Source organism: Conger conger, chromosome 14 (genome assembly GCF_963514075.1).
Source record: "Conger conger chromosome 14, fConCon1.1, whole genome shotgun sequence".
Lineage (NCBI taxonomy): Eukaryota > Metazoa > Chordata > Actinopteri > Anguilliformes > Congridae > Conger > Conger conger.
The window spans coordinates 27,827,289-27,843,091 of NC_083773.1; the positions used below are offsets into that span (position 1 = coordinate 27,827,289).

The window sequence follows — 15,803 nt, forward strand, 5'->3', positions numbered from 1 at the left end:
TCTCCCCCTTTTTTCATACTATGGACACTTTTTACTTTTCCTTTGAATGGATTTTTAAAAGAACTCCGTTCCATTCAGTTCTTAATAATTCATTGCTTATGAACGTCTTGGAACAGTGTAGTCAATGATAATCGCAGTCATCCTGCATTTCATTTTTGTAGCTTCTTTGACTGATCTCAAAGCCCTTTCCCGTCTGGTACATGTGTAGACTCACCTTGGTGTTTCATGACCACCGTATTGAAGTGCAGCTCTGACCACACACTACAGAAGATGTCTATGGAGATCTTCAATTAGCAAGTTAAACTTAAACTGGGGGATAATTATGTGGCCAGATTGAGGAGTTTACCAGGGCACTGGGGGACTTCCATCTCTTTGAGAGAAGTGGCATTAGGACCTTTTATGACCACAGTGAGTCAGGACCTCTGTTTGACATCTCATCCGGGAGACAGCGGTTAGGTCATTTCCTGCAGCACATCGCTTCCTTCTCCAGAACAGCCTCTAATTTGGTATCTTCATCCAGACTAATTTGTTGTTTTTTCATCAAACAAGAGTAGACTGCAATTTGAATGGGTTTTTTCACCTTCGCCCAACGTCTACCTGGTCCTTGACCTTCTCCGAAACAGCTAAGTGTATTGTATTTTGGTGTTTTTCCTTTTGCTGATGCTAGCTGACAAACAGAAGTGTCTATATGATCGCTATCTATCTGTGTAGATGTGGACGTGCCTCTGGCCTGTATAGCCTACAATGATACAATTATGTGTCTTGTGATGGAACTATTGGCGAGTAACTACGGGGTGCAGGTATCTTATGATAACTATGTCTTTTAGGACTCTAAACTGCTAAGTGTGCTGTGGTGCGGTCAATGAGGATGCAGGTTCAAATTAATACTATTTATTTAATAATGTGCAATGCAGAAATAAAATGACTATGTGGAAATGTGCATTATGAATGGCACACAGGAGGTCATAGTAGCGAGTCTCCTCAAACCATTCCACATGATTAGAGTCACAAGACGGCAGAAACATTTTACTTATGTTATCTCTGTACGTCTAACCCATCTGGTTAACCTTTGTAGCACAGTTGGCTGCTGACTCACAGGTAACTTGCATTACCTGTGGTTTATTTCTAAATGGTATTTCAAGATCTTTATTCAGCACCCAGTGTACCACTCTACCAATGCCACCAAACTGTTCCCCACGACATTAGCGGTCTAAAAACACCAAACATTGTATGTGGGGAAAACCCATGATCTGTACAGAACTATTTCAACCTAACAGTTCTGGGAGCATTCCACTGAGGTGGCAGAATTGCACAGAGGCAGCACAATGATGGGAGCAATAGTTCTGTATTGATGAGCCCTGTCTCTTTATCAAACCTTGCTGACCCTGTGTCAACATGGTAAATGCAGTCTGTTTACTTTTGGGGGTCTGCAGAGAGGCGCACTTGTATAAAATGCCCGACAGTGCCTTGCATAGCAGCCTATCGCCGTTGGTGTGTGAGTATGTGTGTGAATGGGTGAATGAGAGGCATTCATTGTAAAGCGTTTTGCATAAAGGTGCTATTTAAATGCATTTATGTGTTTATGTGTGATGTGTATGGGACTGATTCGGGTGATGTGGTTGTGTGTGCCGTTCAGGTGGGCTCAGTAGTGGTCCCGGCGTCTCCAGACGGGCTCTTCCCAGCCGTGGGCATGCACTCCCTGGGGGAGGAGGTGCGGTTGGACCTGCAGGCGGAGTGGGGTACGGAGGAGGACGACAGCGTGATGATGGTGGACAGCCATGAGGACGAGTGGGGGCGGCTACACGACGTACGCGTCAGCGGCACGGTAAGACCGCGTTCGGCCCGCTGTGTGCCCCCTCTGGGGGCCTGAACAGGAATAATGTGTCACTCATGTCTTATTTAGCCGCTGCTTTTATCCATGCAACGTACAGTCGATTAGACAAACGGGACAATCCACCCTGGAGCAATGCGAGATTAAGGCCCTTGGTCAAGGGCCCAACAGCTGTGTGGATCTTACTGTGGTTACACCGGGGCTGGAACCACCGACCTTCCAAGTCCCAGTACCTTAGCCACTAGGCTATAGGCTGAGCCAAGAATGGTAAACCTGGCAAACTATCCATTCATCCTGTAAATATTCATTCATTTTGCAGCATGTGTCCATCGGTGCAGTACCTATGTCCACTGTTTTACCGCTGAATGGGTGGCCATCCCCAGGATTTAGTATAGTCTAGTGGTGTCTCAGGTTGAATGGTGATTCTGGGAATGTTTTGGAGGTAGGAGGCTGGCTTCCAAGTTCTGACAGGGTAGCGCATGCTTATTGTCATCATCACCATCTTCATTGATGAAGTTTATTTAACATTGCAGTTTACCCTTTAAATCACATAGGAATTGTGTGCATTTCTGTTCCACTTCTAAATAAGACTCTTTGGCAATATATATATATGTTTTTTTTCTGGATCCATGAGTAATCTCATGAGCATAGTTTTCTTTACCTAAAAAACTTGACTCTTCAAAGCGCATGTTTTACAAACGTGATGTTGACCGATCTTTGACTGAAGCTTCACCACCGCCCTTCTTTGACCAGTTTTTACCGCAGCCCCTCAGTTTATTATATATAAGTCTGGCTGCGAAGACACAGTCACCACAAGTCATGTAACTGACTCCGGATTGCCTAAAATTGGGTGGTGCACAAGCGGTGCTACCTCTCATGACAAACCGCTGGACAGAGTTAAATATACTAATCTCGCCACAGGAGTGTTTTTCCTGTATGTGTGGGACTGTATGTAGACTGCATCCTGAGTAGTTTGAATTGCTTGCCATTTTATGAGGTGTTACCAATGGATCCAGTCAAATTGTAAAATGTGATTTCACAAATAGGTGGGATTTATGAACTGTGCAAAGTTAAATCAAAGAAGAAGACTAATGGCACCCCGAGGAATCTTGGCCCAGTGATGCTCGTGTGTTTTGCCGTTCAAGCAATTGGGGTGCTCCTATGACCCGCAGAATAGTTTCGTTTTGCCCTCCCTGAGGGGCGAAAACGTCTGCATCTGGCGTTGGCCTGCCGATTTAGGGGTTGAAGATTGAGGAGGAGATTAGCACGTGTTTGGACAAGCACAAGGTCCATTCAGCTCTCTTAGCAGAGGCTGGTCGCTCCTCCGGATCCCTTCGGCAGCAAATAAATCTCTGTGTGATATAAACACAATCCCAGCAACGCTGAGTGGGAGCACGGCCTGTTGGGAAAGATTTCCCACCCATCAGGATTAAGCCTAGTCAGCCTCATGAGGAGAAAAGCTCTGTTTATTTGTTTAATCACATGACTGTTCACAAATCATTAGTCAAACCAGTATTGGCTATAAAGCTCATTTTAATTTGCTGTCCTTGGGCGAGGAAAAAATTAAAAGCTCACCGTCACAATACAAATGACATGATTCAAGGTGTCATGTAAATTTTAGACTCACATAATACCTTAGTATCTGTGTAGCTGCAGTATGAATTCAAGAGCTACAAAATGTAGTCAAATAGAGACAAATATGCCTGCTCACATAATTGGTTTGTGTTGTACTATGTTGTTAGTCTTACTGCTAAAACTGTCCAATAAATTAACATTGTGTTGTTACTCAAGAATTGATTTTGGCAGACTTGTGATGTGGAGATATCCAGATCTGGTTCAAATATGTAATTGTTTCAGCTTCAAATACTTTTCTGTGCTCAACTGGTCTTGCCTGGTGCAGTTGAGCCAGCCATGAGGACTAGAAGCACCTTTTGAGGTGAGAGTAAATCCAAAACAATTACATGTTTGACCCAGGTCTGGTGATTTTGGGGACTTTTAAACTTCCTTAGATTTTTGTCTTGACCCCACCACCAGCAGAAGTCAAAAAGCATCAAGTACTGCCACACTAATAGCTTTCGTATTTGTTTTGCTTTTCACCACTGAAGAGGGACCAGATGTTTTTTAGAGATATGTGCCAGAAATGAATTCACCGGAATAGTAGAACATGTGATGATGTGGTGGCTGTTCTTTGTTGCATCATACAACGCACAAGGACCGCGGTCTCATCTCGTCTGTTTGCCCACCTCCAATCTGTTGAGTCAGCGGTCGACAGCACATTGTAGCTTCATCCCTTATAGGGTTCATCAAGCCTCACTGTCCGAGCACTGTGTTGGTTCTAGCTTGCTAACATTATGAAGCAGCTGCCTTCTCAAAGGCTAGCTACAGGGTGTTTGTCAGGGAAAATATTGGCTGAAGTTGTGGAGCAGTCACGGCAAATTTGAAAGTTGAAAATTAAAAAAGGAAAATTTAAGTAACAATAAGAAATGCCTATGAGAAAAACACATTGTGAGTCTAATGCGTTTAATTGGTTAATGCGGTCCATCACGGTAAGAAAGAGCATGCTGTCCTGCCTTTAATTTAACATGTTTGAAAATGGCATTCCTAAAATAAAACGGTTACTGTTTTTATTTCTTTAAAGTTTGTTTTGCTGTACAAGATGTTGTACATTGCTAGGTTTGGTCTTTGATGTCACTGAATGTTACCATGACGTGGGAGGGTGCCCTGGGTATCAACATTGTTGACAGAGGCTGTCAAACATCTGATTGTAACGACTGACAAGGATGGGAATCACATTCCATCATTCCAGCGCATTCCAGAATCTGTATACATTGTCAGACTTTGTTTCTCCAAGCGTTTGCCAATATTGATAAAATGTGTATGCCTGTAAAATAACACTGCAGGCTATGTTAGGGAGGTTGATGTATCATCAAAAACCCAAAAATGACGGAAAGCACTGAAAACAGAGGAAGCAGCAGAAATGGCAAAAAAATTGGGAAAGTCACGGAACTGCCAAACTGTCTGTTGCGGAAAAATTGCAGAATCCTTCTGTGCCAAACCGCCTTAGCTATCACTACTCATGGCAACACTGTGTGTACTGACCAAGGCTGAAAGAAATCTGTAAAGGTACCATTCACCTCTTATAATAGGCTAAACTATGCCTTGAAGATGAGCCACCTGACCGTCTCCTTGATGAGTTGGAATTTGCAGAGGGAAAGGCCACAGATTAAGGGGATCGCGGGTGTGCGGACAGCATCGACGTTCCTGCTTTGTAGTTGGCCCTTTCCTGCACGCTGTTTACACTCGTCCAATGAGGAAAGATCTCTTTTCAGACCTCCCCCAGCTGTCAGTGGGCCCATCAACGCACAACTTCACAAGCACACCCTTCTTCTTCTTCTTCTTGTCTCTGTTAGAAGCTAACAGACAACATCCATCAACCAGTGTTGAATCAAGGCTTGTTGGGAGAAAAAAAAAAAAAGGTTGGCACAGTTTGTGGTTTTTTCCTTTTTTCTCCCAAGACCCAATGGGTCTCTTCCAAGACAGACAGAGATATTCTCTTATTTTCTTTGCGTTATGCATATCCCATGATGCCTTGTTCCAGGAAACTTTCTTTAAGCCATATTGGGCCCATATGGCCATGGCATGGTCTGATTTTTGCTGTCTATTTTTATCTTGTGGTCTTAAATGGTCACCAGCCATTTAGTGGTGTAATGGGGCTATTGTCAATGGGGCAATGCCTTAGATAATACACTGTCACCCCTCTGGGATTTGGCTCAATTATTTAGCGTAAGTGAACAGGCTCAGGCGGGGCTCAAAACATTCTTCAATTCCACTCATGGCCCGAGTACAGGAAATGGTGATGTTCTGATGATTTGATGTGTCTTTGGCTTGTTGCACAAATACTTAATGCCATATAATGAAATGATGGATGTTGTTTTCTGACTGAGGCGGTCTTCATCTTTTTGGGTAGTCTTCAGATGAGCCGACCTTCAGCGTGTGCGGTTGTTTAGCTAGCTGGAATGCTGTTACTTACTGTCATTGTTCATTGATAACTGAACGGCATTTTGACTTTTGTTTTTCACATAATCTAAGAGTTATGCGTTTGGGGGACCAGTGGAGGTGAGGGGTCATGCGCCGTAGGAGGTTTGTGGTGCTCAGGCCCGAGGTGAAGCTGGGCAGCTTCTCAACATCGGCCTTGCTTCTCTGAGCGGCAGTCTGGAGGCACGCGGTCCGAGACGTCATCAGAATCCCTTTCTCATAGAGAGAAAGGCCTCTGTTGCGCAGTGCGTTTCTACATGTAAGTGGGAGGGGGGCGCACAGTAAAAAAGGCTGTTAACTATGAAAGATTTACAGCCACCCAACCAGCCGGGTGTTTGGTCCCCCCCATGTGAAGCGGTGTGGGGGCACCGTGGCCGTGCCGACAGTGTCTGTTGTGGTTGGACGCTGGTGGCTTGTCGGCACAGGCGGCTCAGAGCGGGGAGGTGAGTCAGATCCCCTGGCAGCGGCTCCGTCTCCCAGTCCCGGTGCGTCATGCCCGCGCCGGCCCCAGGCCGCTGTTTGGACTTGTCCTCCCTCTCCCTACTCCCTGGTTTCTCTCGTTTTTTTTCCCGGTGACTTTGGAAAAGGAGCTGACTGCGACGGTCTTTCAGGACGTGTGGGCTGTGAGTCAGACGGGACGAGCACGCCATTTACGTTAGCAACTGTTAACAAAAGGGAAACCCAAGAGCATCTGGATTGCTCCCGGGCAAATGGGCCGCATACAGTCTCACGCTTCAGCACCCCTCCCTCTACCCCCCCCCCCTCCGAATCCTCACTCTGACCATGTCACCATGACACCCAAAACCACACACCTCCTCTTATTCCTGCATCAGCGCAGCTCTCTGGCTAGGAATTTGCCACCTCATTCCCGGCTGCCGCCACACACACATGCCTGTCGTAAGTAGAAGGATGACAAACTAGAGAGAGATTTTAAGGTCCTGCTCAATTTCCTGTCACTCTTTCTATGAGCCAACTCCCTTATGCGATAGTGCCAGCTTTCTCCATGCCAATGCATCATCAATTAGTTTCACAACTTTGGAAGTTTTTATGCATTTGTGCTTTTAATGAACTGTTCAGGTGTGCATTTCCCGAAGCCTTCTTAACTCTACGTTGTTCGTAAGTTGTACCTTAAGCTCTCCTTCATGTTTCGGCTTGAGGTTGGTCTGGACCACTCTTGGGTGCGTTTCCCGGTGTCTCTTAGCACTTTACGAAGACTCTCTAAGGTGTACCTTACTAAAGATGTTTACTTTTCTACGTGTTTTCCCTGAACTATCACTTAGGCGGTTGCTTAAGGGATAGCTTATACGTGCGACGTTACTAGGCCCATCGACTCGCTCTAAGATCGATTATGCGCTCCATGCAGCGACTGTTTGACTGCGACATGAGAGAAAGCAGTGTTATTTATGAATAAAACACTGCAGGAATACTTAAAAATATTGCATTTATCACGACTGGTGGGAACTTATTAATATATTAAAAAACTTATAGAATTTTCGGCAAATTATATATACGGTTAGTGATACAGTTTGTGGCTATGCCATCTAGCGATACGCCTTCTTTGGCATGTCATGTTATTATTTTAATATCTTTGTCATAATGCCTGAAATGACTTTGCAGTCAGGGTTGATTTGGCAGAAGCACCATCACATTACTCGTGTAATTCACTATTTTCTCTGATTAGCTGATGTTTTCAATAAAAGCGCACCAAGAAGCAAAACGCACCAACACGAAAACCTTTTTTATTTTATTTTATTTATTTTATTCTATTATTTTTTTACATAAGATATGGCGGAAAAAACAAAGAAATAAGCGGTCCCATAGCTTCACAGCAAACAAAATGGAGATAGTTAGATGTGGCGCTGAATAAAGAAACATTATTTTCCAATTTTAGGACTACGATGTCCAACAAGACCAAGAAAGAACTATGGTTAAACATCGCTCCAGCATGCAGAGAGAGTGGGAAATCGTCTGTTCATGAATATCATTTAAAATTTCATTATTTGCATGAAAACAGTGCCATTAATGTGGTATTATTAGCCAACTACAGGAGAATTAGTTGTAGAATTATTAGTGTACATATTGCTTAACAGATTGAGATGTAACTAAGAGCAGCAGCTGATGGCAGCTGAAATTTTATTTATATAGCACCTTTCACGGACAGAGTCACAAAGTGCTTCACAGGATCAAAAATGAATAAAAATATAAGTAATAACAATAATAATACATAAAACAACAGTCAATAAAACCAACAAATCACAAATAAACGAACATGAAATAAATGGAAATACAGTCACAAAAACGGCTAGATGAACGCCTGTCTGAAAATATATGACTTTAGCTGCGTTTTAAAAATTTCCACAGATGCCACAGCTCTTAAGTCCGGTGGAAGAGAATTCCACAATTTAGGTGCCACTGATTCGAAGGCTCGGTCACCCTTAGTTTTGAGCCTAGTGCGAGGGACAACCAGTAAGCCCTGGTCAGAAGACCTCAGAGATCTGCTGGCAACATATGGGTGGAGGAGATCACGAAGGTAAGCAGGTGCCTGACCATGGAGGGCTCTATATGTGATGACAAGAACCTTGAACTAGATCCTGAAATTGACAGGTAGCCAGTGTAAGGAGACCAAGATTGGAGTGGTATGACATGACCTCCTGGACCTGGTCAGCAGCCTGGCAGCAGCATTTTAGACCAGTTGTAGGCGGTCTAGAGATGAGGCAGGTAAAAAGCGAGTTACAATAGTCCAGGCGTGATGAAATAAAAGCATGAATAATCATTTCCAGCTCAGCGTGTGATACAATAGACCTGAGTTTAGTAATGCTTCTAAGGTGGAAAAAACATAGACTTAATGTGCTTGCCAAGATGCATAGCCTGATCAAAGATAACACCAAGATTTCTCAATTCCGAGTGAACTGACAACATCGCTAAGGTATAGCTAAGATTGGTCCAGACCAACCTTACGAAAGTACGACGTACAGAAGGTATACTTCGCTAAGAACGTTTCAGGAAACAGGCTGAAACATTAAGGTAGAGCTCAAGGTACAACTTACGAACGACGTAGCGTTAAGAAGGCTTTGGGAAACACACCCAGTACATTTACAGTACCACTGAATTTGGTTTACTGTAAATGTAAAAAATAAAATAAAATAAATACCTGTGCTGAAAATTGATCTTTTGCGGGTTGGTGTTAATTTCAAGTAACGTGAGCAGATGTGTGACAGTCTGATGTCAGGCGATTTGATTCCCCAAAAAATGCTACCTCTCAGTGGTGGCTGCTAAGCTGAAAATTAACAGTGGACAACTTCCACTTAAACTGATTATTGGTCTCAACCAGTCTTCAATCATTTCCTTGATTAACAGTACAGTGATTCACATAACTCTCAAGACCAGCGTATATTACTGGTTTTTGTGGATAAATGTGGAAAATGCACTATTCGTTCTCTGCACTCCTACTCAGAATATTCATTACAAAGAACTGCAATGCCAGATTTTATCATTTAAACTATCTTAAAGTACTGTTTTTGATAGATAGCATTTATTGTCAGTGGTGCTGAAAGCTAACATGGTTGTTGAGCATCTTTTTTCGCTGCATGTTCTTCCTGATGAATACTAAATTAAATGTAGTGTTTAATCTCCCTTACAAGGTGGAGTAAGGGGCTGTGTATATTTACCTGCCGTTGATCATTGGCACACTTGTTACTCAAGGAGAATTAATGGAAACTGTTTGAAACCAATGATCAGTTAAGGGATGCCTGAGACTGGTAATACAGGTATTAACATAACGGTGGTTTAGAGGAAGTAACACCGTTATAAAAATAGTAGCACTGTGACGCACCTGTGGTTCAAGCACTGATCCTTGGGGAACTTCTGTTGAGAAGTGGAGAGAGTGTCTATAGAACAATTGAACTTTGTGAAGGTATTTTCTTCCCTGCTTGTTATTCCTTAAAGGTGTGTGTTCGGGTCTGTGTCTGTGTGTGGATGATTGTATATTCCCTCATGCCAGGACGACTGTTGAGTGGATGGGGAGATGAGATTAGAGTCACAACTTTTCCATGGAAAAGTGCACAATGGGCTCCCTTCTTCTCAGATGATGATTCATGATAGTATGGCATGAGAGGAGCTGCTGAGGGATATTACTGTAAAGACCCCCCACCGATTTTCAGTTCTCAGGTGCTTTGTGTTTGAGTAATAGACCCATGAAGAACAAAGTTCTGCAGAAACCTACCGTCATTGTAGTTCAAACTGATTAGACCCGCTCCCCATGAAAACTTTTGGTCAGTGTGTTGCATTCCTCTGAAAAAACAAAAACAAACTAAGATGTATTCATATATTGTACTTCTGTGTAGGGGTTGTTCAGACAGTTTTTGAAGACCAGATCACATCATTTCTAATTCAAATTTATAGAATATAATAATTGAGGGTGTACCTTAACAATGAATGCTGTATGCCGATGAAATGGGTTTATTCGACTCCTGCCAAATGCCATTAATGTAATGTGATGTTCCTCTAATCAACGTAGACTTGTGGTGAAATTTTGCAGTTCAGTATAGAAGATTGCTATCAGCATATTACCATATCACTGATGAAGGCAGTATTCCAAACACTGGATGCATGAGGCAAATTTTGGTTAGAAATGTCAGTGACAAATTTAGCAAGGTAATTACTTGTTTCTGCTTACATTTATGTTGAAGAGAAGCCACAAGGCATTAGAATCTTGCTGTGTATTTTTGATTCTGTTTTCATCACTGACGTTGCAGTCAAATGTCTTTCTCTGAAGTGCGTGGGCACATGTCGCCACTGAGAATAATAAAAAGTAATTTAGTTTAATTTATTGTTTACTTATAATCGCAGCAATAAATCAGATTTAAGAAGACATACAAATACCAAAATAGTCATTCAGATGATGAGCTTCTGTTTTGATTTTTAGAGAAAGGAGATTAGAAGCAACAGTAGAAAGGATTAGTGTTTCAATGGAAATGGTTGGAGGAGATCTCAAATGAGTGGGTGATGCTATTAATGTATACTGGAAAAAGAGGAGGAGGGAAGGGAGAACCTGTTGAAGCCAAATAAGTTTCTGACAGATGGCTCTTCCAGGGAGACAGTAGGAGTAGCTGAGAATGGCAGCACTGACAAGGTGTTGTTGACCTTCACCCCAATGCGTGATTTGTTAAGGCTCTCGTGTACAACAATGTTTTGTTCTTGTTTTGTTTTCTCTTTGTTTTGACTGGAGTTGTGGAATATGTTTGTGTCTGTGTTCATTCAGCCTGGTTATGCCACATGTTGTGTTGTGTTGTAGTAATGAGAAAGTTCATTTGGAGGGCTCGATCGAGTCAGCTAAGGTAGCAGCTTTGGGTACTTGCCAAGGCTCCTACAGGCTAATGGTTTTACGCAAGTATGAAATGTGGCTGTCGTTCCAATTAGTGTTTGCTCTCCTGTAGTGCACCTAGTTAAGTGCGTAGAATATTCAAATAAGAGGTATTCATGTGGTCTACAGAAACACTTGGCCACTGAAGATAATTTTGGATACGTATTTCAGTGATAAACTCAGGAAGGATTGTAAAAACCTTTGGAAATTATTCAAAGTTGCTTTCACTGAGTTTGAAGACAAGCCACTGAAGGCCTGCTGTATGCTGTTTGATCAGTTTTAACTTACAATTCACTGGCACTCTGGAAAGTTTGTCAGAGGAATGCACAAGCAAGATTTAAAAAAACAAAAACGTTAAAACCAAGAGGTGATGGTGGTCCTGGAGAGCCGCAGGGTCTGCTGGTTTCTTTGGTTTATTCAGTACTTAATTGATCAATAAACACAGAAAATAATGCAATTAATTCACTTCACTTAGTGTGTGGAACTAGTTGATGATTTTAAGGTTAAAACCAAAGCCAGGTGCCCCTGTGGCTTTCCAGCACCAGGTTGGCCAGCCCTGTTCAGAGCTATAAAAACAACAGTGTGAAGGACAGGGCCGAGGCCTGTGGCTATGCAGAGGTGTTGAAGAGTCAAGGAGCTGCATCGGTGCTGCACAGTAACGCTACATGTCTCTGCACTTACTTAGCGAGTGGGGATAAATGGGTACCCATTAGCCAGGCCATCCGCTTGCAAAGTAGCCATGTTTATCAGGCTTTTTGTTCCTCATTTCACTCTAAAGTTAAGCCGTCAATCATTGTAAGAGCTCGCTCTCAGAATATCTCCCTATGTAATGCACGGTTAAATTGTGCTGCTAATTCTGGGGGGAAAATGCTTGCTTGGAAGAAAGCATTGTTGGGGAGGTCTGACCTAACCTGTTATAAGCGAGCAGGAACTTTGGAAAGTAAAAAGAAAAACATCTATACACTGAGGGTTTTAGTTATGCAGTGTCAGTTCTTCTGGGTAGGGCAAACCTATGCTCGCCATCCTGACTTCTGACGCATGCTTGCTAAATCTGTATTTTCAGACTCCTACCTTTCAGACTCCTTTCCTGGGATTGTACAACAGATAACCATTCACATCACATTTTCACATCTTGCACACTTGGACAGCTGTTCGTTGAATTTTTAATCAAGAAAGGAGGTAGGGTAGATTGTGTGAATACTGGATACTGTGCAGAAACCCCAGGTCAGGATTATTACAGCCTGGCTGGAAACTGCAGCAAGCGGGCATTGCAATATCTGGCACACACATGTATTTGCTTAGTAACTGAACCAAAGGTGAAACACCGTTTTAGGTTTGCTGAACTTAACCATTCCACAGTTTTAAAATAACCAGAGTTCGCTGTATTGCTGACAAAGCACAATATGGTCATATTTATTCAGACATCCTAATTAGAATAGGAATTTTGGTAACTATCCAGTGTGTGCTTATGACTGTGGTCTGAATGTAGAAACTTGGACAAGTGGTTCAGACAGCCATGCAATTATAATGTCTTATTGGTATTATGTAGCGAAGATAGAGATGCTTCGTGTAATAAAAAAAGAAAAAGAAAAAGATTCTTCTGATCAACTGACTTGTTTCCATTGTAATGTATGGCTTTTACACTGGTCTCTTTGAGCCATTTTTAAAATACTTTGTGGAGAAACTCTCCGGCCACTCCCTTCACTAGAAGGTTTTTCTGTGTGATGTTTACGCCGCTGTTTTTCCCAGCCTGTCCAGGCCGACGACTGTAAACCCACATGGTGATTAACGAGCCGCCCCCGTCTCAAAGCCATAAATCCACAAGTTGATAACAGTACTGTGGCTGAAATCACTTTTTCTTTTACTTCTGCCTTCATGACTTTTGCGGGTCATTGAATATTTTCCTGTTATTCGCTTACTTGTCTTCAGAGGATGCGTTCTGTGGATGGCAGGGCAGGGGAAAGAAGGGAAGAGGGAGCGCTGGTCATGGAAACGTCTTTTTTATTTTATTTTATTTTTTACCATGAGCATACACACTTGACTGTTCCTCGTGTGATATTTTTCTTCACTGCTGAAATGGAAGCTGCTACCATTTTGGAACAGCCAGTTACATTTTCAGACCCCCTCTCGACACTGATTTGCCCTCTATAAATCTATGACGTGCAAACCATATCCGCTTCTTTCAATTTTGCAGTCCACCGGCTGAGTCAGAACACCATTTAAGTACAGTAGGTGCGTGCAAACTGTTGGCACACACATTGAACAAAAGGGTCGGTGATGCCCATAAAAAGAGGGCTAACCCTAAGTTGGGAACCATGGCTGTCCCACAGCGAGGTACTGGTAGGGACAGCCACTTAACTGAAAACCAGCAGCGGGACTGGCAGCTTCATAGCTTCACATGTTCATACATGTATTTTATATCAGATCTCTAGTCCAAACGTCCATTTGGTTGGCAAACCTATTGGTCCCATTTCCATTGCAGACTTTACTGTTTCAGAGCCTTGCTGTGTTATTGTGAGCTAAAAACAAATACAGTCAGTCTGTAACATTTATTGTTTTTGTTCATGATAGGTCTGTTTCTAGTTTTTATAGCTTGGCTTTATTAGTTTTGGCACTTGATAATTTCGGCCTAACAATGTCCTCAAAATATATCTGCAAAAGGAGCAGATTTCATAAGTCACCCAGATATTATATCCCAGTGATATACTAGACTTGGCATTAAGTACAATCATATCCTCAAATTCAACAAAGCCATTTTGCTCTGGAGTTTTCCTTATTTAGCCTCATTTCTCATTGTCACTGGTCAGTTTTATCCAGAAAAGACTATATAGTTATCCTGCCTGTACTCTCAGACAGTCAAATCCAAAACATGAAAAACTGAATATTGATATACTCAGTAATGCCTTTGTCTGTGAGTTCATGTCAGGCTCAGGGCTACACCTGAAAAAGTTAAAACTTTTATTTTTTAAAACTGTGGGTGTGTGTACGTGTGGATGTGCATGTGTGGATATTGGTGAGAGCGTGTACAGGTGTGTACGCACGTACACGTGTGAGCGAGGGTGTGTCTGTGTGTATGTGCGTATTTGTGTGAGAGTCTATATTTACATGTACGCGTGTGTGGTGACTCATCGCGGTAATTGTGATTGGGCAACATCCCCCCCTGAAGCTGTTTAAAACAATTAGCCTGTGAAAAGGTGGTGACAGCCCGCATGTTCGGGGAATGACGCGGGCAGGCTCTGACACAATGCTCTCCTGTGGCTGTCCTTCAGCTCTTTTCACTTTTCTGTGGGCGGCACAGGGTGCTTATTTTTCAGTTGAAGACATCCGCTGTCGATTCAAATACGCTCAATGTCAAAGTACTGGAGGAAATGCAAATATCTGTGCATATCTTTCTCCTAAAAATATAAAGTATGCAAACTATGAGCCTTTAACACAGTTATACTGGATCCAAAGGAAAAAACGATATCTGATATAGATCCAGAATGTATAGATCAGACGGTGAAGCGATCCTCAGGAAGTTGTTGATCACATACCCCCCCTGGAAATAAAGGACATTCCATTTAATTATCTGCCAGATATAGCAGATATAGTTAATGAGTTGTGGCACTTTATGCACATTTAACATGTTAAATACTATTAAACCCAAATTTGTTTACCCTCCCATAGATATTGCTTTGAGGCATGCAGTATGTCCATCTGGCATGCATGACATTAACAGGTAGTGTTGTGTTTTTGTGCTTTCTCTTTCCTTCCCTCAAAGGCTGATTCACGGGCAGCTGATATTTCAGCCCAAAGTGACCGGCCCCAGATCAGTGCTTGGGGTTGTTTAACCCTAAAGACACAGGCACGGGACCAGATGTGCGTTCGAGAAGGCGAACGTTCGTGGCAAACTATGTTTGCAGCAAACAGACACCTTTGAACAATTTAAAATGGCATTTAATTTGCCAACATTGCCTTTTTAATACGAATGGATGTAACTTAGGTCTACCAATGCCAGCTAGCAAATCTGTTGCTTACCGGTGATTTATTTCAAGGTAAGAACAAATATTACATTGATTGAAGTGTATTATAACAGCCAAAAAAGGTCAACTTATGTTTTCTCTGTTTTCCCCATAAGCAGCCATTTTTGTTCACCACACACTACCTTTTCAAACTGTCTGCTCATGTTAGCTAACGTCCGTGGTGAACAGAACAGAATTTGTATACGTTGAATATACTGGCAAACGTTCGCTAACGTCAGGATTAGTCTGTCAGACCATCCTTTCAGTCTCAGAAAGGCAGGAGTGGTGCTTGATTGCTCCCCACGCTAGATGATATGGCATTGACAAAGACAAACGCCCAGCCACTGAGCATACAGGATGGGGAATGGGGAATGGAGGACCTGTCCCTAGTTGCCCCTTGGTGAGGAGCTTGGGGACCACAGTCATCAGGTTTGACACACCAGTGCTTCAAAGATGAACCGTACTAAAAAGCTTCTTACCATCACCACCTACACCTGGCTCTGCGCCACTGTCTGGGGAGTTCACGCCAGCGACACAAAAGATGTTTTCGCAAAGAGGCGGCACAATATTTTGG

General features: G+C 42.7%; 1 protein-coding gene across 2 annotated transcripts in view; it reads left to right on the forward strand.

Annotated features, from left to right (window-relative positions):
- Positions 1-15,803, forward strand: part of spryd3 (SPRY domain containing 3) — a 51,910-nt gene that overhangs the window by 11,701 nt on the left and 24,406 nt on the right. For both annotated transcript variants that reach the window (XM_061218643.1, XM_061218644.1), the window contains exon 6: positions 1,637-1,825. In XM_061218643.1, the coding sequence (XP_061074627.1) occupies positions 1,637-1,825 (189 nt within the window). The remainder of the gene's footprint in view (positions 1-1,636; positions 1,826-15,803) is intronic.